Source organism: Carassius gibelio, chromosome A17 (genome assembly GCF_023724105.1).
Source record: "Carassius gibelio isolate Cgi1373 ecotype wild population from Czech Republic chromosome A17, carGib1.2-hapl.c, whole genome shotgun sequence".
NCBI classification, from domain to species: domain Eukaryota; kingdom Metazoa; phylum Chordata; class Actinopteri; order Cypriniformes; family Cyprinidae; genus Carassius; species Carassius gibelio.
In genome coordinates this window covers 9,740,680-9,765,547 of record NC_068387.1, presented here as the reverse complement: position 1 = coordinate 9,765,547, position 24,868 = coordinate 9,740,680, and the positions used below count along the sequence as shown (strand labels likewise).

Genomic DNA, 24,868 nt, shown 5'->3' with positions numbered 1-24,868 from the left:
AGAGGGTGCTCTATGCTGCTCACTGCTCCTGTAGTTTACCACTGAGCAGCATAGAGCGCCCTCTCGCGGCTGAAAACTGTAATGCTTTCTCATGGTTCTGGTTCTAAATAAATGCGACTTATAGTCCAGTGCGACTTATATATGTTTTTTTCCTCATCATGACGTATTTTTAGACTGATGCGACTTATAGTCCGAAAAATACGGTATGTACATCACACAATGCTATTGTCTCTATTTTTGATACTTTCATGTTGTTGGTTTTTTCTCCACTCACTGCATTCTTGTCTCCACTCAATTCCATTCCAAAAATTATACACTAATAAGCCATTTAAAATTTTGTCATTTTGTTCTACAGGAGGAACGTGACCGTTTGTGGTTTTCTCGCATCCTTCTGCAGTGTATTTATCTGTTGTGTCAATTTGTGTATGCCACGACAGTCTCGGGAAGGTCACTCATCTAATGACGTTGGTGTGATATCTTTTGAATATTAATCAGTTTCTGTCCATCCAAGGGGATGAGTTCATTTTCCCTGTTCGTCGCTCCTTCATGTTCTCTTCCACCCCCTCAGCTGTGGAATATGAGATCGGCCTCTACACTGTACACAGCCACCAGTGGCCAGATGTTCAATTAGCCTGTATTTCTATTCTGAGCTTTGATGCTCCCCAAACTGCACTCCGGCCTCAGCGCTTTGTTCTCAAATCAGCCTAAGGCTAATTTTACTGCCTGCTGTGACAACGACACACAACCTGGCACCTCACATCACACCGCCATCTATGCTTGCTTGTTTATATACATACGTGCTTGGAAGGAAGGTGACTTGCAAAATAACGAATATGGAAAAGCGAGTCCTTGGTTTGCACTCGCTTTCCCTTTGTTGGTATGTCTTTCATCTATTGTGTGCCCCAGGCCTGGCTATAGTTGAAGCAGAAAGGAAAAAAAACAACTATAGGGGAAGTGGGATTGTTTTCATGGGTCCCTTTATTCAAAGCACCACTCTTGAGCCTTTGTGTTTGGATGGAGCCTTGATTCTGTTCTTACTCTTGGTGGTTGTCGATCCACAAATATGGAAAAAGTCCAAAGCACGACATACGGCCTGGTGCTCGCTGATGTTTACAGCTTTGATTTCCTGTGGCTCTCCATCTAAAAGAGTTCTCCACCCCCTGCACACAGCTCTGCCCACAGTGACTATAGGGTTAAACTCTCTGTCCCAACTCTCAATGCACGCTTTATAAGTTAAGGAGCACAGTTTAATGTGTATGTTTGTGTACGGCTGTGCACAGGAGGCACAACTCAGCTTTCAAAAAGCGATATCACAATATAATATATGAATAACAATATATTTGTGTGTGTGCGTGCTTATACATATATATATTAGGGGTGTAACGGTTCACAAAATTCACGGTTCGGTTCGATACGATACACTGATGTCACGGTTCGGTTCGGTTCGATACGTTTTAGATACAGCAAAATGTAAAAACATCTCAACTTTTCAGAATGCCGCAAGCGCACCGCGGGTCATGTGACAAGTACCAACCAATCAGCTTCATCCTTTCCCGTAACAAGGTTGAGAGCTCAGCCAAGATGAAGGAACAGCTGATCATAGTTGTATATGGATTGCAATTTTGAAATAAATTTAGTAGCAGAGCTACTGCAAGCGATTTTTAGAGCTGCAAATCCATTTATCCTTCGCTGAAATTTCCGCGTCTCATGGAGAGAGCACGTCATTGTTGCTTAGCAAAGACAGACGCCTCATGAGCGCTTCTGCCCGAGCGCTTTGGAAAGGAGGAGAAAGACGTGCTTAGCGTTTTCCACGCGTTTTTAGGAGCGATATGTGAACGGCCCCTAAGGCGCTCGCTCACTCAGCACGCGCTGAAGGCTCGTTGCAAAATGTCTAATGCATTTAACAGACCAGAAATATAAGATCCTAAAATAACCAACAGGTCTGGTGTTTGGGTTGGATTCCCTGTAAGCTATAGTGTCTAAATGCTGCAGGGATAGTTTGCTGCGTGCATGTTTCTCCTTTTTTTCGTCTTTTCCCAGATAGTACTGACGCATATATCCCAGATATTCCCGCTGGTGTTTTTTTTTTTTTTTTTTTTTTTTTTTTGTATTCCCGCTGGTGTACCCTGTCATGTTGCAGATGCGACATACCGTTGTTTTTTTATCCACCACTCTCTTGCCATCACCATTATAGCTTAAAGGGAATCCAAAGTGCACCCAAACACCAGACCTGTTGGTTATTGGGGGATCTTCTCATTTCTAGTCTGTTAAACGCATTGGCTATTTTGCAACGAGCCTTCAGCGCGTACTGAGTGAGCGAGCGCCTGCTGAGTAGCCTAACATAAACATATAAGATGGTGTTTTTTTCTTCTTCGGGAGTGTCAGGGGCGTTGCCTGTTACGTTGTTTGGGTTATTGGGCTACCTTGTTGAACGCATATCATTATATTTCTATCTCTCTCTTTTTTTTTTTTTTTTTCCAAATATAATTAATTACTCCAACGAACCGTTCGGTATACATAATGCGTACCGCGTACCGAACCGAAAGCGTCGTACCGAATGGTTCAATACGAATACGCGTATCGTTACACCCCTAATATATATATATATATATATATATATATATATATATATATATATATATATATATATATATATATATATATATATATATATACATACATACATACATACATACTGTGCATATTTATTATCATCAATATCCTATCAGAATAGGACTGGTGAGATGGAAAAGGGCTTATTTTAGGCCTTTATGTTGCTTGTTAGGAAAGTCTGACAATGTTTTTATATATTAATTATCATGGGCTATAATAATAATATGTATGTAAATAGTATGTACATTTAGCTTGAATATATTTTATTAGGCTATAAATATGTGGCAATGTTACAGCTCCCCCTTAAAGCTCTTGTCTTTTCTCCTTTTCCAACTCACCAACCCTATCCTGATCACAGGAGTGGATAGTGCACTTTGTTGCATTTTGCAGATTTTTATAAAATAACTTCACTTTAATTTGCTACAGGCTCATTTATTGGTAATACATAATTGATAATAAATAATATTGATTATAATAATAAATAATAAAATAATATTGGGCTTAATAAATAATAAAATAATATTGGGCTTGTTTTTAAAGATGCAGTTGCTTATTTGTCTCACGAGAGTTGGAAAGTGACATCACACTAGCATCAATTGTAATAGGCTATTAAATGAGTGCTTCTTGTCCCAAATAGCACGTCTGCAAATGTGAATTTATGCAGCAGCTTAATATATAAGTAAATGTTGTGTTATATTTTAGATACATAAGGCTACATTACAATAAGGATACATTATTGTCTGTTTTTGCTCAATTGTGTCAATGAAAATATAACATAGTAAGCGACAGCAGAACTGATGTGCATCTCTAAGAAATGTAGCATTGATTTGTTTGAATCGACTGAACCAACGATTCAATGACCCTTTCATAAAGAGAGCAGTTTATTTAATTTCTGAATGAATCAGCAGTTTGAATTAATCGAATGAATGAATGACTAAATGACTTTCAGATAAAGACATATACCCCCACTTACTGGCAATTTTAGTTTGTGTGTGTGTTTGTGTATAAGGGGTGGCACGGTTCGCTGAAAAAAAATCAGAACCGTTCGGTTCACCCCACAAGGTTCGGCATGCACTGGGACCACGGTTCAACTTTTAAATTTGACAAAGCATCTGTATGGTTTGCTGGTTTGTTATAAATAGCACGTAAAACAAACTGGGTTCAACTAATATATGTTTCTGTTGATGGATGCAAGTGATACTTCACCTAAAAAAAAATTCTGTCATCATTTACTCACCTCCATGTTGTTTAAAACCTGTATAACTTAATTTCTTTTATGGAACATAAAATAAAATAATGAAGAATGTTGGTAACCAGAATAAAAACAAAAATGTTGGTAACCAAGCAGATATGGTTACCAGTGGCTTTTAATGTTTGAACCAAAAAAATACAGAGATGTTTATCAACTCATCTTTTTTTATGTTCCATAATTTATGTTGCGGCGTTATAGCCTAAATTTTTTATGTGAAATAAATGTTATGTTAAATCAAATGATATATTTTTTCGAACGCTAGTTGTTGTAATGTCGTCTTGATACTTTACTCATTTAACACAATAATGGCTTTAAATTATCTTTTGGGGGTATTTTCACAGCCATTTAAATTTAATTAATCATCACATCATGCAATTAGAAGTAGATAAAAAAAATTAATTGACTGAAATTGTAAAAAAAAAAAAAATCAGTCATACACACTTTTTTGTTACTTCTTAAAGCAATCAGTCTTAAACCTATTGTTATATCGTCCTCTCTTACGTGTGTCTCTCGCGTTGAGAGTTTCTATTTTCCTTCCACACTTCTCACACACAAACATATACTTAAATTATAATGGCGGCCTAAGCCTCTATTTTTGGTACCACCATTTCTACAAAAGGTGTCTCAAAAACAGGTGTGAATTGAACTTGGAAGTTTGTTTGAAAAGGGCACACATAAATATATTTTACAGATTGTGCTTCTATATTTTGAGAGTTTGCTCTCCGAATAAATAAATAAATAAATAAAGAAAGAAATAAATAACAGAACAACGATTTGCAACCTAACTTAAAGAATTCATAATACAGTATAAATAACAGCTAAAAATCCCCCACAAATATCAAACTGAATAATATTAACTTGAAGATATAGGTATAAAAAGGCATCCTATCTTAAATATGATTTCTTTTCATGATACATTTTAACATAGCTAAAGCTATTTTCTTAAATGATCAGAAAATTACTCTTAATGTAGCTCTAACTACAATACTCAGCCAGCATTCACTTATGCCCTGCAGACACACAGAATGAGTAATTTGGGGAAAAATAATATAAAAAGACATGGCTTTTTGGGATTTTCAAACCATTAAATGTAAAATGAATTAAAATGCCATCCAATTGACATTAAAAAACACTGCAAATTGATTTTAAAAGAAGAGAAACTGATGTAGTAAAAGCATGTATTTCCAGTAATGTTCTATCTGAGCTAATGGCACTAAGTCAGAAGCGACAAGGTTCTGCCCACTGACTAGACGACCTTGCCAAAGCACCTGCACAAACACTAATTAAGACACACATAAAACAGAACCTACCGTTGACGCACTCAAACACATCGCAGCACCTTCCAGGTGTTCCATCACCACGGGACACGACCTGTGAGGAAGTCCCTGCTGAGCACTGTGGGACGGAACATAGGCCGGGCAAACACTCACATCTGAGTAACAGAGGGAGAGAAACAGAGAGAAAGAGAAAGTGATGCTGCTGGTGGTGGTGGTGGTTGGAGGGAGGGGGGGGGGTCTGTCCTACCTAATTCATGACAACACAACACTCTCTTCTGTCACGCTGAAGTTATTAACTTTCAGTGCTAAAATAATAAATATGAATACTCTGAGACACACTGGGACTTGAGAACCAGTGCTAACTACTGACAAATAATGTTTTTGGACAATTGTTTTGCTTTAACCTGGATTATTAGCATGAGACAGGTGTGACGTCTAATCTAGATGACAAGTGTGCAACAGGTGTAACATCTAACCTAAACTGTGAACATCTGACAGCTATAAATGTGTATAAATGTATAAATAAAGTTTAAATGTGTGTGAGTCAGGTGTAACTGTGTAACCTGGAGTGTGAGCATGAGAGAGGTGTACATCTAATCTATACTGTAACAAGTGTGATGTCTATCCTGGATTATGAACTAGAAACATGTAACATCTCACCTGGATTGCGAGCATGAGAAGGGTAATGTCTATCCTAAACTGTGAGCACCATATGCTTCCAGGAGGCAGATGTAATGTCAAAACTGGATTGTGAGTGAGTGAGGTATGGCACCTAACCTAGACTGTAAGTGAGACCGGTGTAACGTCTAAGTTGAAGTGTCAATATGTGACTAACCTACGTTGTACGCATTAGACAGATGTAACAATCTAACCGTGAGTGTGTGTGAGGCAGTTATAACATCTAACCTGGTAGGAAGGGTGCAGCAGCCATCTGCTGTCAGTCTGACCTGAGTCTCATAGCTGTCCGCCGGACACTGGACGGGCTTCACCGGTGGACACTCTACTGTGCTGCAGTCTACACTGAACACTGAACACAAAACAAGACATAAAACATGTATCACTTCTCATCAAAGCCTGTAATTAACACACCTCAGCAAACTCTCATTCAAGCACATGATTTACCTGTTATAACACACTATAACACTTTTACAGTGCTAAAGTCATTATATAATATAGGCTAAGGTTTGGTAACACTTTATAATAACTTTAATTAATAAATAATTCTTAAACATTATATAATGCTCAGATAACATTCAAACAAATCATTATTTCATGTAAGTTAAAATACTTACAAATGCCATTAACCTTGAATTCCATATGATGAAGCACTTATTAAAAAGCATCAATTTGATTATTACAAGGGAAAATTGTTCAATCTTTCTATATTATATTGTTTTGATAAATGAACTAATTTTTTTTAACTTAACTTGCCATCCTTTACACAAAATGTGTTACATTAGCTAAAAGTCCAATGCCCATAAAGGTACTAATGATTGGTAAACATTTATAAACATATGCAGATGATGAATAGTTTCCACTTTAGATTGGGTACTGCAAAAACATGAACAAATAATTAATAGGTTATTTGTCAAGATGTGTTAATAGAGGTCTACACAACAAACAAAGACCAACATATGAAGATCATATGAACTGGAAGTTTACTCATATTTGTAAGCATGTCAGTTTACATTAAATAATCATATGCTAGTCATTAGTAAGTTCATTAGTAAACATCAAGAACATATTTCTAGTGAATATATGTGAATATATATTAACTAATGGTCTGTTAAGCACTTATGATGTTTGTCAATGATTTATAAATTAAGGTTTTTATAAACTGGTTTAATGTTAAATGTAAAAAATGAAAAAAAAAAAAATGAAATCTTCCCAATAAAACCAATTCATGTAAACTTTTTTTTTTTCAAGAAAAGTCTCTTTTACAAAAACAACCCGAACACATATGTGTCCTATCTACTAAACTGTCTCTGGAAGCAGAACCACTCATGCATCTTCAACAGCCCATGGCTTTAGCGTGTCTCAAAGGCTTTGGCAAACTCCCAAATCACAAAATCGCTCTCTTTGGTGTATTGGGAAATGAATTACTGTTGCTTTTTTTATGTTGTGTTGAAGCCAAGAGACTATCTCTGATCAAGGCTGCCATATTGCAGCTAAATACAGCGTGACAGAAGAAGATATATTAAAATTAAGGTACTATGACAGCATCATGAGGTAACCTGCAAAGAATTCAAATCTATCACTACCCGGTTTCTGGTGTGGATTCCCAAGACTCTACAACAATCCATCTATTTAGCAGGAAAAGAATCTGATACTGCAATAAAAGTTGACAATGCATGGTTTTTTATTTGAGAAAAACCAACATAGAGGAATATTTTACCCAAAAATGAAAATTCTCTCAATATACACTCACCCTCATGTCATTCCAAATATATATGGTGCTTGTTTTTCACAGAACAAAAAAGTTGAAGCTCTTTAAAAAAACATTTACACATTAATTTCCATACAGTTAGGGATGTAAAAAATGGACATGATGGATATAAATGGCGTGCTTTGGTGAAATATTCCTTTATACCATACTAGCGTAGGCTGGTTCAAACTGGTTTGGTTGCTGTTCTCCAACAAAACTAGACTAAGGGAGCTAGTTGACCTACATGATGAATCCCCACAGTTAACATAATGCTGGACTTTATTACCTGGTTTGCATTCGTAGAGATCACAACACTCGCCAGGTTTGCCTGAGCTCTTGGATACAAGGATGTTTAGGTGCCCGGGCTGGCATACTTTCCTCAGACACCCGGCTGGGCTACACACGCAGCGGCTGGGCAGGGGGCAACATTCACCTGGAGGAGCATAGCCCTCGATCAATATAGAGTCCTCAGGGCAGCGTGGCGAAAACTGTACCTCACATCTCGCCTTGGAGCAGTCCGGCCTTTCCTCTACAGAGAAAAAGAACACATTTTTGTCATTTCTGATGCTCAGCTACGCTTAATAGTTATTCTTTTCTTGTGAGTAAAATTGGCAAGTAAATAAAGATACCCAGAGTTACACACCAGCGACATTATTAAGAACTGCAATATGGTTTAAATTGAATTGTAAGAGCGGGAGACAGACTGTTGCTGATGTAAGTGACATACACAATTCAAATCAGAAGCCAAAACGATCTATTAAAGAAAACATCTGTCAGGACTCACACCACACATTTTTTTACTCAAAACTCCATGTGGTTATACATATGCGGAATATTCCTCGTATTAAGCTTCCAAATCAAATATACGAGGTATTTGTCTTCATGTTTTTTTTGTGACAGGTAGCGTTTCACCAAGAGACAAGACTAGTTTGTCATGTACAGTATATGAGCTGTGCACACTGGCATGCTGTTTGTCATATATGCATGAATAATAATAATGATAATAATAACCACATTGTCATGAGAACAAAAATAATATAATTAATAAAAAAGTTTCATCTGAATGGTCAATTAGAGTTTTTTTAAAAGACTCTTGTGCTCAACAAGGCTGCATTTATTTGATCAAAAATACAGTAAATATTGTGAAATATTATTGTTATTATATATTAATATTGTTAATATTATATTAAAAATTTGTAATTTATTTCTGTGACGCAAAGCTGAAAGTTTAGCAATCGTTACTCCAGTCTTCACATGATCCTTCAGAAATCATTATAATATGCTTATTTCTTATTATCTGTTGAAAAAGTTGTGCTGCTATATATATATTTTGGAAAATGTGATACATTTTTGAGGACTATTCGATAAACTGAATAGCATTTATTTTAAATAAAGTAGTAAAGACAAAAAAATATATATATTCAATGGAATCTTGCTGAATGAATATATTAATTTCTTAAAAACAAAAAACACAACTTAAAAGACCCCAAACTTTTGAACAATAGTGTATGATAATCATAATATATATATATATATATATATATATATATATATATATATATATATATATATATATATATATATATTAGTGCTGTCAAAATTAGCGCGTTAACGCATTCGATTAATTTGAAATATTTAACGCGTTAAAAAAAAATAACGCAATTAACGCGGTTGCAGTTTTTTTTATTTCCAGTTGTGGCCTATGTGTGTTCAACGTGCAAAGAAATATGGATAAGACCAAGGAAGGACTTTTAGACGGAAAGTTTCAGTATAAAACTCTGCCGGATTACTCTTCAGTCTGCCACAAGAAACATTACTCTTCATTTAGTCTGCCACAAGAAACAGCAAAATTAAAATCATGAACTCAAATGTCATTGTTTAAAAAAAACAAAAACAATGACTGTAACAGTGCGTAAATCAGACCTTTCTGTAACGCTAACGTTAATAAACTTAAACGAAAATAAAGAAATAATTGTGTAGCGGAGTATTTTTTGTACACAGTGCCGCGAACTGTCAATCACTCCTGTACGCGTGCATCACTGTCCTCCTCAGCTGCAGCAACTTGCGCTCTCTCTCTTCATCAAGCTTTAAAACAAAAAGGGGACAAAAAGATCATATTGTCTTTGTGCATAGGCTATAGATTAATTAGATAAATGAATATCTAAATTTGTGCCTTGCCGTCTACGGTATTTTTTTAGAACTTAGAAAAAAGATGCTGCAGCCAATGAGCAGCCAGCGGGGGCTGCAGGACGACTCAACCTCCGCAGACAGTTTTTAATGTTTATCAGACAATAAATACTCAAGATTTTGCTTTAGTATAACTCACAACGAGTTTCACACACCTTCTCCGGCCACGTTGAGTTGTTGACACTTAACAGTGGGAAAAGCGACACATGCGCTATTCACTTGTATAACTTAAGGGTGAATGGGTAATGTAGTTTCTGCTCTGGGTGGGATGAATTAGGAAGCTTGCATTGTGAAGGGCGCTCTGAAAATCGGCAAAAAGATTAAAACCTCTATTAAAACAGATGTCCAAATGAGCGTACCGGTACGCTACAAGCACGTTCTGGGCGCACGGAGAGGTGGCGGTACGCTCAAGAGCTATATTTGGAAGTGGCGGTACTGAGTACCAGTGCATACCGGCCCACTTAAAGCACTGGCAATGACTATACTTTGGAATTTTTTTGCAGTCCACTTAGAATTCAACATGGAAATCATTTTAGTTTTTTATTGGCATTGATTGTTTTGAAATTCAAATGCTACTTACATGCCTGTGTTTTTATTTCTGTAATAAATATGGCTTTCAAGCCAACAGTTAATTTGGAGGATATTGATGGTTTATTGCAGGTATGTTGTTTACATGAGAAAATCTGTGTTACAAGTTAAACAAAAATTCCAATAAACAATCATATTTTGAATTTAAATAGTTTCTTTGTCTTGAGTTTACATTAATTATTTACATTTTACATTTACATATCCAAAAAGTTTCAGTCTTTTATTTGCGATTAATCGCGATTAATCGCGATTAATTTTAAAAAATTGTGCGATTAATTAGTTAATTTTTTTTAATCGATTGACAGCACTAATATATATATATATATATATATATATATATATATATATATATATATATATATATATATATATATATATATATATATACTATTTAATGGCAATTAATTCTCCATTCACTTGGTAATTACATGGCGTTAAAAAAGTAAATAAACCCTGTGTAAACATATTTTCTCAATTTCTTCCTAAAAAGACATTATAAAAGTAGAGCTGACTTATATTTCACTACCTTTAGCAGACAGATGATGAGCGGCTGCTTCACTCATTTATTTTGAACCGAATATTGACCTTGCAGGTCAAAGTTTTATGAACACACTCTATCTGACCTTCCCTCATTCAAGGGCAAGGCATGGTTGCTTTTATTCGCTCTTTACAAGAAATGAACAAGCTAACAAAGAAAGAAGGCAGGGAAATTGAAAAGAGAGTGAGAGACATAAAAAGGGCCACAGAAAATAAAACTCATGTTGATGAAATTGAATGAATGGCAAATGTTGTTTGATAACACTGGGCGAAGGGGTGTGTAACAACTGTAGATGTGGCACTAGTGTTAAAACATAGGCGTCAAACTTGGCTTGGAAACACCAAAAATATTACATTACACATTAGTTTTATGTGAAAAGATATAGAAATTTAAATATATATTCACTGTAAATAGTTTCTTGCAGTGAGCTATTAAATGCTGCAATAAATCTCTGAGTCAGAACAAATCAGTCTGATTCAAGTTTGGTTTCATCAACCAAATCATTGAAAAGATTGGCATTTAAGGACAATACTATTTTATCTATTATTGTGCCGAGGATTTATGGTTTCAAAAGACTTGGAGAATGTTACATGAGCTCCATAGACACTTTCATGGCACTTCTATGTGTTTAATGCCCATTTTGAAATGTAAAAGTTCACCATTATATATATATATATATATATATATATATATATATATATATATATATATATATATATATATATATGTACATATATATATTTCTTCCATGGAAGAAAGTAAGTCATACATATTTGGACCAACATAAGTGTGAGTAAATAATGACACTTTTCAGGTGATCTATCCCTTTAAAAGACGCAAGTCTATTATGATCAAACAATTACTCTGAAATGATCAATAGCAAGTCAAAATGCACCGCAGGGCAAAACCACTGACTTTGTTGACTGAGGTTACATACTACGCAAGCATTACTCTGACACTGACTAATTAACTGCTAAACCTATTAAAGGTGATGTACCCAAGCCATTAAACACACTGTTCACTGCTTTGTTTGATCATGTAGCAAAATTATATCTGATGTATGAAATGCACGTCTTACAAAGAGGCCATGGCCTATCATTGCCTTTTGATGTATTATGATGTGTTAGGAAATGAGAGTCCTCCATAGAGGTACTCCTCTTTTGACAGAGTGGGTGTAATTACCTCAAATGATCGACAGAGAGAGAACATAATGCTTGTGCATTCACAATAAGAGCAGTGAAGATAGATACCTCTTTAAAAAGCTCCTCATATTTAAGCACTGTGTTTATGTGTCATTATACAAGCGCCCAGGCTTTTTGTTCTCACCAAGGATTTAAGGACAATTATGACAGCATTATATTTTGTTTGCTAGAAAATGCAACTTGAATGTAAAATGACTTGATACACGACGATGTGATGGGTGAAAATGAGACGAGAGTGAATAAGTGACATGCTGAAATGTTAAATGAGACATGTAGCAGTCACCAAATGAGACAGAATATCACAACGCCTTGCAGGGATGGATTTGACATTTCATTTAAAAATGTAATGTATATATTAGATACTTTTAAGGAAAGTAACTTTCATCATTTTGTGTGCTGACTGGTAATTGAACCCATGACCTTGGTGTTCCTAGAGCAATTCTTTACAAGTTGAGCAACATGAGACAGAAACGTATGTCTTATGATTTTACATACTTGTTCTTGTTATTACAGTTCATACAGAATAATGTGTAGATGTTTCATCTACGGCTCTTAACAATTTTGCATTTTCATAGTGGATATGACTTCATAGTGAATAAAACTGCAGGAGTTCACTTAAAGTTCATATGTTTATATGGGTCTCCAAGTTGCAGTTTAAACATTTTCCAAGAAACCACCACAAATGAAAGCTCCTCCATCCCCGTTCATCTTCAGTACTTCCTCTCTTCTCTCAAAATATTCAACAATCCCCAACACATCAACAAATCTATCCTTCAGCTATAGCATATGTGTTCTCTCTCTCAAGAGTGCACTGCTGTAGATAAACAGCCTTTAATTTGGTTTTATACTTGGAGCACAACCCAGTGTTGATCCACAAAAGCTTTGCTGTGTACTATACATAGATATTACTTGGGAATATTTTTTTACCCCAAAAGAATTATGGGAAATGCCTCAATTGACTTCCCTCTAACTGCTGTGGGCTGAAACTTAATGTAACCACAAAACACACTGATATCAACTACGGTGTGAAAAAACGCATCTAAAACTGACTAGTTGGTAGAGTGCCTTAGTTACAACTTAAGGAAGCAATGTACTGTATAACAGGGCTGGTTTTGGTAAACGTTCTGTTTCTTAGTAGACCAAACATCGGTCTAAATATGAAGGAATTATGAAAGAGATGAATTTAACATAACTTATTTGTACGATACCCTGATATTGCTAAAAATACTAAAATGCATTATTAAAAAACAAAATACATACATTATATTATAGGGAATAAAACTGTGGAGGATTGGGAGTGTCATGATAAATAAATCTTCCATTAAAAGCAGAACAAAATGTCAGTATATAAGATTAAGTTACACTTTTTATTGGACATTGGTATTTTTTTACCCACAGTTCTCCATAATAAATATTATTATTATTAATATTAATAAAAAACGTAATCAAGTGTATTAAATTCTACAAATTGTTATAACATTATAATGTACAGTATGAAAACACTGTATATAAATATAAATATCCAAATGGAAAGTGAAAATGAATTAATACTGATTTTAAGGATTGCTAAATATTACATTAGGCAGTGGCCAATACATACACAAAAAGTACCAACTAACATGGATTTTAAAAAGTCGGTAGCACTTTATTTTACAGTCCTGTTCCTCATGTACATACTATGTACTTATTATAGTACTTACAATAACTATGTAATAACTAGGTACTAACCCTGAACCTACCCCTAAACCTAACCCTATCCCATGTAGTTACCTTGTATTACCAGAACTTTCTTAGATAAATACACTGTAAGTACACTATAAGTACATGTTAGTACACGTACTGTAAAATAAAGTGCAACCAAAAAGTCTAATATTTGCCAATCAACAGTAGGATACCAATATATATTTTAACAAAAACAAAACTTCTTATGATACCAAGATTATGAAAATATATAGAAATAATTCAGACAAACTAGTCTACTGACTACTAGTCAGTAGTCAACCATCATGATGACCCATCTGTTTGCAGAGCTGTACTGTTTGCTCTCTTATTAACTGCGAAAGGTGAGGAAAACACTTCTTCACAATGACCCCCTCCTTTGCTATGATGAGAGCTACCACTTTTTTTTTTCACAGCCTTCAGTGTGATTTCTCTTTTGACAATGACAGCTGTCCACCACTGATCGCATGGACGTGGTTGCCAGGCATCTGCTGCTGAGATAGAAACAGATTGTTACATATAAATTCAATCTGGGAGCAGCCTCGACCCCTGGGTTTATCATACTTCCACCTCCTGAGGACAGTTCCTATGAACACACATCTCCAGCCTCTCACCATAATGAAGTACAGAAACACCTTGCATGGTGAGAGTGCACAAAAGAACAGTAATGTCCAATACAAGCTGGAAATCTATACGCTTCACATCTATGACCAAAACACAGGGAAATGAAGTTTAGACATCTTGTTGACATGGAGCGCGTAATTCCGACCACTGTGCATAATTATTATTGCCTATAGAAAAGCTGTTCTTTCAAGCATATCATCAAATCAGTTTTCATTGATGGAGACAGGGCTCTGGCTGAAAGAAGCAGGTTGGCTTGGCACTGTAAAGTCATTATTTGATATTCCACAGAGCCAGGGTATGTCATGCAATGTCCTACGTGGCAAGGGAGACAAGGGAGAAAGTGGCAGAGAGAAGCAAAGCATGGAGAATATGGAAAACCCAACAAACTACAAGTAAACAAGCAGAGATCTACCAAGTAATTAAAACCAGAAAGGCTCATGAGTGTAGAAGGGTTTCAGTAAGTGCCAAATACACACATGTACAATGAGCTATTACTTTTACAACGTCATACCATTTTTACCCAAGCAAACAAGAACATCATGATACTGTTTGGCGGTCCTCACACTGTTAAATGTCATGTATTTTCTCTGGTTTGGAGAATAAATCTTAATACGTGATAGCTGTAATCTTGTTGTCTTGTTGTGGACCTCTATTACTCTCCACCTACATCACAAATGAGTCAGCTAAGACAACCCACAACAACATTTCATGACAGGCTTAAATAAATAAAAAAACTTTTATCTTCAATTTTCTTAATAAGAATGCCAAGAAAACAGTAAAATATGTTCTATCACTTTGTGACACTTTGTTAGACTAATTTTATTTAATATGGATTTATGCAATGCCTGGAACCTGAACCAAACCCAGGTTTTTCTTTTCTTTCTTTGATCCATCCGTGGATCATAGTGTTAAAAAACATTAAATCAATTTATCATAAAAAAAAATATTCAGAACATCAGTCAAACTCCATTTAAATGCCAAATCTTCAAATTAAATGACAGAAAGAGTAATAACTTGCTTTACTTTTTCAAGGCAAATGTAATTAAATTACAGTAATTAATTATTTAGTAATGTATTACACCCAACACTGTGATGTAAGAGTATATTGGATTTAAATGCAAATGCAATCTTATAATAAAGTTCCTTTATTGGAATCTACTTTTCACATCCATAGAACAGTTCCATTGTACAAAAGGTTCATTATAGTGGATAAAAGGATCTTTAAGTTACACTTCACAATCAAAATGTTCTTTTAAGAAAACCATAATAGTATGACATTCATTCTTTGATATTCACTGCAAACACCTCCTTTTGGAACCTTTATTTTTAAGAGTGTGCTCCCATAAACACACTCAAATGCATTCCCCTTCAAATTTTCAAACTGGATCCAGACCAAACCAGCAGAGAGTACACATAAAGAGAAATGAATCAAAATGAGCCTACATGAATATGGCCCTCCGATGGCTCATTACGGGTACTGGTTAATTGAGACAGTCAGAGAGAGCATTTTACAGTCCAACAACTATCCACTCCACAACACCCTGTCCCTGGAGAACACCACTGACACACTCCAACCAACCCATTACACACATCTGGCTTTGGAGAGCCTGTAATGGCCCACATCTGTAGAACGTGCATGGCCAGCAGCGAGGGTGATTGAAGAGCAACTATGCACCAGCACACACGCGCGTTGTGCCACGGTCCACATTTGCTGTGTAAATCATTCCATGCTCAGAGGTGCTGTTAGCACATCATCATCATCGAGCATCCATATGGGCACGGCAACACTTTGTCCCTGTGCCTTGTTTCTTTGGCAACCATTTACAGGTGTGTTTGGTGAGCCCTCGCACAGTGAGGTGAGAAACATCTTAACACATTTTCAATATGACCCTGTAAAAACATTAGGAGGGATGAAAATGGTTGCTGTAAGAGGGAGAGATGTTTTTGTAGGTTATGTACAGTGCACATGATGTAAATTTCATCATCAGTATGCTACACACATAGTGTACATACACAGACACATTTTTCTAAGCACGCAAACTCCGTACAATTTAGTTTTTGTACTAATAAGTTACACAAGGTGGACTGACCAGTCCTTTTATAGTCAAAGAAGAAACAGAGGAGATGAAACAACAAACCACTGGAGACCACAAAAACAATAGACGGGGGTTAGAAGAGTTGGTTAAACTCTAGTTTAAACAAGAATAAAAACACGTTTTTATCGCTAATAACCTCTGGAGACAAAAAGCGCACTGGATAAAGATGTATTTGTCAAGTACTGTACACGTTTTTGTGGATGCTATTAAATAGTAGTAAATTGTCCTGTGAAATACGTTCAGTTTTACACATATGTTTTTAGTGTTTTTAATCAAAGTTGTTTACTCTGGTCTTTAAAAGGCTCTTGATTTAACGTTTGATTAAGCAAATAAGTTAAATAGTTTCTAGATAATTTCCAAGATTTGTGATGATTTACATTGCATGTTGTAAATTAGTCATTTTGTTGTCAAGTTTATCTAGTCAAAACAAAAACAAAAACAAAAAAAACCTTTAAGAGTTTGCGTCAAAATTTAAGTTTACTTTAGGCTTTCAAAGCAGGCTATACATTTAATGTTCGGCTAATATTCAAGAATGGCGAGTCAATTAAACAGGTTCTAGCCAGTTTTCCAGACTTTTGTGATGGTTTACATTGCAGTTTTGTAAATGAAGTCCTTTTGTTGTCACCAAGTTTATCTAAAAATATACTGTATAATAATGACACATTTCTGCCATTACAACACCAAAACCAATTTTTGAGGAACAAACTTGATGGAAGGTTTTCATAACAGATGGCACCCTTTCACTTAAAAACTTCAACATTTTGGCATTAAATGTGGTACGAGTACTCTAAATTATCATTTAGAGTTTGTAAAGACACGTTTTGGCATTTCGCTGTTACCAAGAATGCCAACAGTTTAACAGTACCAACCACAGATGTATTATAGCTGGCAATTGTTAGCAAACCTCCATTGACAATGGTGGCATGCTTTGTTTGGTGCTTATTAGCAAATGCGTTTAAAATGTAAAAAAAGAAAAAAAAAATACTTAATAGAATAATGTTAAATACAGTTTCATAAGAAATGTTTATGTCTAGTAAATTCTCAATTTACCGCCCAATAACAAGTCTGGTGAAAAGTTAATTTTCTACAAGGCTATAGTTCAGTTCCCCTAGGGCAGGCTGAAAGATGGTTTGGTTGAGCAGACGATGAGAAAACGAGGTGAGAGTGAGAGCGAGGGGAGTTCAGGGACCGGTTTTACAGCCAGATAACTCGCCTTCGCTGTGTAAGCCACACACCCCAGTGAGCACTTTACTCTCCATTAAATGACACAAACACTGACCCAGTGCCTGGTTTCTCTCACAATACAGGCTTCTTTACCAGACAATAAGCTCAACATTACAGTCCACTGATGGGGAATCAGTCAGATAAGTGCCATTGAAAGGATTATTGCGGTTATCCTGAAAGTACCTCCTCTTTGGGATCTGTGCGTTCAAATAAGAAAGCCACACCAAAAGCACATCAAAATGAAAAAGCAGCCCCCTGACAGCAGATCCTGTTTTGGAACAGGCAGTGCTGAGGAATAATGCTTCTACGACACAAGGGGATAAGGGAGTGCCGCCAGGTGTGTCTTTGCGTCACCACACAAGCTCTATTCTGTGACAATCTGGTCACTGTTGACGAATAATGCCCAGTGCAGGGAGTGTCTGAAACAACAGCATGTCTGTCTGTCAATGCTGAGCTCCCATTAGCCCCATCAGCTGCTTTTTCATGGCGTGTTACATTACAATTCCAATGGAGAGGATGGTTGGTTTGTTAAAATTGTGGGTCTTCGGAGGTGACTGCGTTACGCTGTGCTGTCAAATGCCCTACAAACTAGAATAAAGACCGATCTTGACCCAGTCAAGGCGCACAAGTTGGGATTATTTGGTATCACCAATGGGATTTTTGTTCATGCAAGTATCAGCCTACCTGACACTTTAAATATTATAGCTCCAATACAAACTTAAATGATTTATTCTGCTGGCAAAGTTTTTCAGGTTCTTGGTACTAAATCTTTGAACAGTTTTGTTTAAGGCCTTAAGTAGTGAGTAAACTCGATTTCCTAGAGAACACCTGTTTATTCTACTTTGCTCTCAAAATTCTATCAAATTTCAGATATGCCACTTTCAAAAATGTACATTTTGGTCACTTTAAATGCAACTTAGACACGTGACTGAAACAAAACTCTTTAAAGTTTCAATGAATCAGGAAAAAATGTGACCATACTGAAAATCTGGGATTCAAAATTGTAAATTAAAGAATATTTCCCTATATATCCGCTAAAAATGTATAAATTAAAAAACAAATAAAGTTAAAAACCTAACGAAAAAAAAAGATGACAAACTCACAAAATATTACTAAAATTTTTACTAATATGTACATTTACAATATAAAAATGAATGTGCCAAGCTGCTGTAAATCATGACACAAGATGCTAAAAAAGTAAGTAAATAAATAAATACATGTTTTACACCGTAAACTGATAAAAAAAAAGTGTATTAATTTTAATGGTTAAAATAATAATAATAATAAAAGTTCTTGTGAATCTCACTCAAACTTTTGTTTCTCACTGTATTAGCTAACTGTTGCATACTGGGCAGAATCTAAACAGAAGCCAGGGAAAAAGAAAACCAAGGTACTAAAATTAAAGTCCACACAATTGTTCTCTTCACCTGAGAACAACCCCAGGATTTAAATACACTTGACTGGTCTGTAACTAATTCAAAGCTGAACGTCTCTTGAGATGCATGCATGTGCCTTGAAGGCCTAGCATGTGGTGCACTTTTCATTGCAGGTAAAAGCTGAGCACTCCTCTGGCAAACACCATCATCTCACTGACAGCCAGACCATTGTCTGTTAGGAGCTTGACACCATAGCAAGTGGAAGAGAGAGCAAGCTGTGGACAGACAAAAAAAAAAAAAAGAAAAAAAAAAAGAAAGACTCAAGACTCAAGACACAGTGGGAGGCAGGAGATAGGAAACTGCAGCAAAACAGAGGCAGAGGATAGAGCGAGATAGATGTACAACACCACAAAGAAAGCAAGGAAAAAAGAAGGGAAAAATAGATGGATTGAGGTGTCAAAAAAGAGAGAAAGAAGACAGACAGACAGACAGAAAGAGATCTGCAGCTCTCTGGCCCATAGCCAGGCAGGGTAATCTGTCTCTGACTATGCCAGAAGTCTTCATGAATAATGCAGCCTTATTCCTAAACGTAGTCCTGCCTGTAATCTGAATAGCGGCAACAATTTTATCCCCGGGTTGCTGTTCCGCACAGTCACTGCTGGGCTTTGTTTATTTATTTATTTACTTTAGTTCACCCGTAAGATCACAGTCATTTCCTGATGGCTGAGCTCCCCGTGCTGCGTGGACATGAGGCACTGATGAATTACAAGGAGGGCTAACTCTCATTTCTACCTTTATTCTTTCTGTGTGTGCATTAAAATAGAAAAGATACATGAACTGTCTCGTAAAGAAATGTCCTTGATTTTAAAAAGAAAACAATGTGAAATGATATTCAGCATAAAAAATTTGAGCCTTTAAATCCATTGAGATTATATTGTATATTTTGCACAGCCAAATTTCCATGATTCCATATTTTTTTTTTAATCAAAATGTACATAAATTAAGATTTATTTATATCAAATTAGCTGATTTTTTTAGCAATTTGTGGAAAAATTGACACTTATTACTGAATAGAGAACAGCATTTTAAGCAATTTAAGTAATATTATAAATGTCTTTATTGTCACTTTCATCAATTTAATGTATCCTGGCTAACTAAAAGTATTAATAAAAAAAAAAAAAAAAAAAAAAAAAACACCTTATATAAATTTAAGAATGCTAAAAATGGATACACACACACACACACGTTTGTTTTTGTGAAAAGTGGGGACATCCCATAGGCGTAATAGTTTTTATACTGTAGAAACTCTATATTCTATCACAATACACTAACCCTACACCTAACCCTAACCCTCACAGGAAACTTTGTGCATTTTTTACTTTTTCAAAAAAACCAAAAAAAAAAAAAACATTCTGTATGGTTTATAAGCATTTGAGTTGTGTCCTGATTTTTCTTACCCAAATAGACTGCTATTTTGTGCACTATAGCAGTCCTTTAGCTATGTTTCAGTGCAGAAAATAAACAATGCTATTTACAGTGATAGCACAGCTTAGGTGGCTTAGGAGAAAGTTTGTCATATTTAAACAATTTTCAGAAGATTAAATCTCTCAAAACCTGGGAGCTGAGGTGTAGCAAAAAGTACACATACTCCACTCATCTGCTTTCTGCTCTGTGAAACGCACCAAGGAGTGAGAACAACACCTGGAAAACACAGATAGTGTCTCAGTTTCTCCTTCCCTACCTGCCAGGTTTACTGTGTGTGTCTGTGTGAGAGTGAGTGTGTCTGTGTGACTTTGTGTGTCAGTATTTCTGTCTGTGTTTGAAGGCTGTAGAACTTCAGGAGCCAGATAGATATTTTCTTATATATATAAACACTTAAAAATGTAAATGCATAGCCACTGGATTTGGCCTGGAATGCAAAATGAGTGATTTCATTATCGCCTAAAACTGTTTCAAACATTCCACTCCTCCAGAACCTTTTTTTCATAGCAAAAACCTCCCCCTTAGCACATATTCTTTGTTTTGTTTTTCAGGTTAAGACAACAGATAAGAGTAAAATGCAAAGAGTTCAACGAAAAGGAAAGAACAGACCTTTCAAAAACCTCCATCCCCTGTTATACTGAGCTACATGGCTTACCATGTTAGTTCTTTGTGATGTAAAATGAGATTTCCCAAACAAATTCCTCCACTGATTAAGTGTCCCTCTAAAAATGAATGCGCAAACCTTGAATCTCAGCTTTTCAAACACTGCAGCTAGTCATTGTTAAAAATCAGTTCATCATTTGCTTTGCCTGTTCTGACTGCATACAGAGTATCTTAATAAACATCATTGATTTTCTACAGCTTTCTCGACTGTCAAGTCTACATATGTATCGATCACAACAGTCGGGTCACAGCACCAGATTTAGAGCTTCGCAGGCAACTATCTAATACAGCAAACACCTGTACACTGATAGAAATCAGCTGATTATCGATGAACCTCATAGAGAAACAAATCATAGGATGTAGCTCTTACAAAAGAAGACAAAAAGGAAAAGACTGAAGCTGCAAAACAGCAGTTTATATACTACAGGCTGTTTCCTTCTGGGAAAACAAAGCTAAAATCATCAGATTTTTATCAAAGGTAGCTTTACAGTCCATGGTTTGTAGCAAACAGTGTTTAAACAGTGTCCACAATAAATAAAATGAAACTTTAAAATATTTGTTCAAATTAAATGTATTCTGTGTTAGGGCTGCACGATGTGTCGTTTAAGCGTCGATATCGCAATGTAGGAATCCACAATAGTCACATCGCAGGATGTGCGATGTAGGCTGTCGTAGTTGATCCATTATTCATTAACTGAACGGCCCTTGACGAATGTGATTCGAGGATTAATTTCACAGCAGTTTTAAAATTTTATGTCCTGTGAGTCTAACAGGGCAGAGAGAGAGAGAGCGCGCGCGCGAGAGAAAGAGAGACAGAGAGCGCGCGCGAGAGAGCGAGCGAGCCCCGGCCGCACGCTCACCATCTTCAAAAAACATGAGCGCCGTCTTGCTCTCTCTCCCTCGTGCATATTAATCAATTGATATGATGTTGTCGATATTTAAATTATTTAAAATGAGAATGTAATTGTGCTCACCCCATTTTTGTTTGTAAGAAAAAATTTGATTAGATTTCATATCGCAATATTTATCGCAGAAAAATAAAATATTGCAATGTAATTTTTTCCCAATATCGTGCAGCCCTACTCTGTGTGTTCATGTAGGTTTCATATAGTCAAAAATGAAAACAAGATATAACTATAATACATTTTCAAGATTTTTTTAAGTGATTTAATAACACAAAAAACTCATAAAGTAACCATCAGGTAGTGTACACGTCTGAATCATTTTCAAAAATTATAGCAATATACTTTGATTTTATGGCCAAAATAAATTTTCATTCGGAAATAATTACACACTCAACTTAGAAAAAGTGTTTTAAATCTGTGTATGTATGAACTGAAATTTTTGAATATATTATTAGACATGACACACAATGTGCATTACATATGGTTGACAGGGTTTCCGTCTGACAAACCAATGGAAATCTGCTCTGTCGCTCATATGGTCTATCAGGGTTGGCCACAAAGTCAACCTAATAGTCCATCTTGGACAAGCAGGTCAAGGCTGGTAGAGCACACACACACACAAATGGTCAACATGTTCTAAAAACAAGCTTGACCACCTTCAGCTGGTATGAATGGGATTTTCCAACAGGGTTGGGTGATATTTTCAAACAAAATGTCTGGTACAGCCTTCGAAACTGCACGTTTGGTTGCATTCTGAGATTTCAAGATACAAGGGGGCAAATTTCAACATTAGAATGAGAGGTTTCATGCTAAAAAGGATACTAGTTTTGTGATCTCATGCTGGTCCACTTTAGAAAAAGTAGAGGACTTGACAGGAGAGGGGAGGAATGTGGAAATACTTTCAGAATGACTCAGTACTACACTCCACAACACATGACGGGAAAGGATTTTGCCCATTTATGCCCGTCTCTTCACTCATTGTAACCAGTCAGTACTTGGGTATGCTGCACCAATATTCATCAAAAGTAAGACTAAGAGTAAGTGAGTGAGTCGTCTTGGGTTAAAGGGAGCTGGACCATGATATGAGTGGTTCAGATGGAATAGAAGCTCAGCCAAGAGTGTGATTTAAAAAGGTTCTGTTCACAGCACCCTGTGTAAGAAAATGACTTGAGAGGCTGCACAACACTGGGTTAAAAATGAAACGAGAAGCTTAAGCTTCTTGGCTGCAATGGCTTCATTTCTATGATCAGGTCGCTTGAGTCCCAGATTTTCCAGAGCATTAAACTTGATTATGGATAACTACTTTGTATGGTCTTTTTTCTTGTAACGCAAGCAACACTATTACCATTGCTCATACGTAGAGTTTGAAGAAACCCAAAAAGTTAAACATCAAACTTGGGTGTGTAACTGATCTCACTGAAGAACAGAATGATATCTTATTTCCAATGGTTTATTTGAGAAGAGGTGCACTATAATGTAAGCAGCTTTGAGTGTTTTTTTTTTGCCTGATGGATGATAAAACACATTGTGTATTTATATTTCATTAAACCTAGAGACCAAGCCATATCACTGCATTTTTGAAGAGTCCTATCACGACATCTTAACAAAAACTAACCGTGGCTTTTCTTAAAATGTCATGCAGGTCTGAAGAAGTCTTCTTTATGATTTTTCCCAGTTTTTTTTTTTTTATCATGTTTCTACATGAATTTGTTGGCTGCACCACATGACTTCGAGATGAAGGGCATTTACATTAACAAAATACTGTATTACTGTGCAGTGAATCATACAGAAAATAAATTAACAAATAAATTGAGTTAAATATTCCAAACTACATTTCTTTCAAGAATTTCAAATTTTAATTAATTATGATACATCATTATGATATCAGGACAGTTGTATCAGCCACCTCACAAAATAAATAAATAAATAAATCAAAACTGTAAAAATGACAGTTAATATTTAAAAAATGAAGGGGATTTGACACTTTTAAAAACATTCACAAATTCATAAAATATTAAGGTAAACGTATTTTCTTTTTTTAAAGCCCTAGCTGTAAATGGCAGAGCATTTAATAAGCAAAATAATCAGTTGTAGGCTAACTTAAAACTGTTTTTACATGATTCTCACACATCTCGGCGGCCTTCCTATGCTTCGAAATGCGATCTTTGATATAAAACAGTTCATGTAAGGAAGGAAACAAAACAATTCTGTAAGCTGACAGAAAAATATGTGACGCAAAGTATGATTCATTACCAAAGTGACAAAAGAAACGCCGCAAGCTCTAGAGATCTCATCTCCACATTATTATATGCTGATAAGACGTGCTTTTAATACAGGAACCAATTACAAGGAGCGACTCTGTCTGATAAGCCATCTGCTCGAACATCCAAATACTCCGACAGTGGTATTACATGATGAAACACACGAACAACGAACGGCAAAACACTTCCCAGTAACCTCAAACACTGCCAAGATAACAAATACACTGCTAGCAGCTTTGTAACAATGCTTCAGGACAGAGAGTTGACTCTGCTGTCTAATCCGTCCTACACTTTTTTTTCTCTCTTTCACTCTGTTCTGACACTTGTTGGGCCCATTGCTCTCTGTGTTTTCCAAACTGTCCTTGATGCACGTCATCCCTCTACCTGCTTCAACGCCACACTTCCTGCATTCGAGGCATGTGGGCAGTCATGCAGA

At 35.9% G+C, this 24,868-nt stretch overlaps 1 protein-coding gene across 2 annotated transcripts in view; it reads right to left on the bottom strand.

Annotated features, from left to right (window-relative positions):
• Positions 1-24,868, bottom strand: part of LOC127933436 (cysteine-rich motor neuron 1 protein-like) — a 110,117-nt gene that overhangs the window by 44,974 nt on the left and 40,275 nt on the right. For both annotated transcript variants that reach the window (XM_052530448.1, XM_052530449.1), the window contains exons 3-5: positions 7,854-8,096; positions 6,049-6,169; positions 5,176-5,297 (exon numbers count right to left, since the gene is read on the bottom strand). In XM_052530448.1, the coding sequence (XP_052386408.1) occupies positions 5,176-5,297; positions 6,049-6,169; positions 7,854-8,096 (486 nt within the window). The remainder of the gene's footprint in view (positions 1-5,175; positions 5,298-6,048; positions 6,170-7,853; positions 8,097-24,868) is intronic.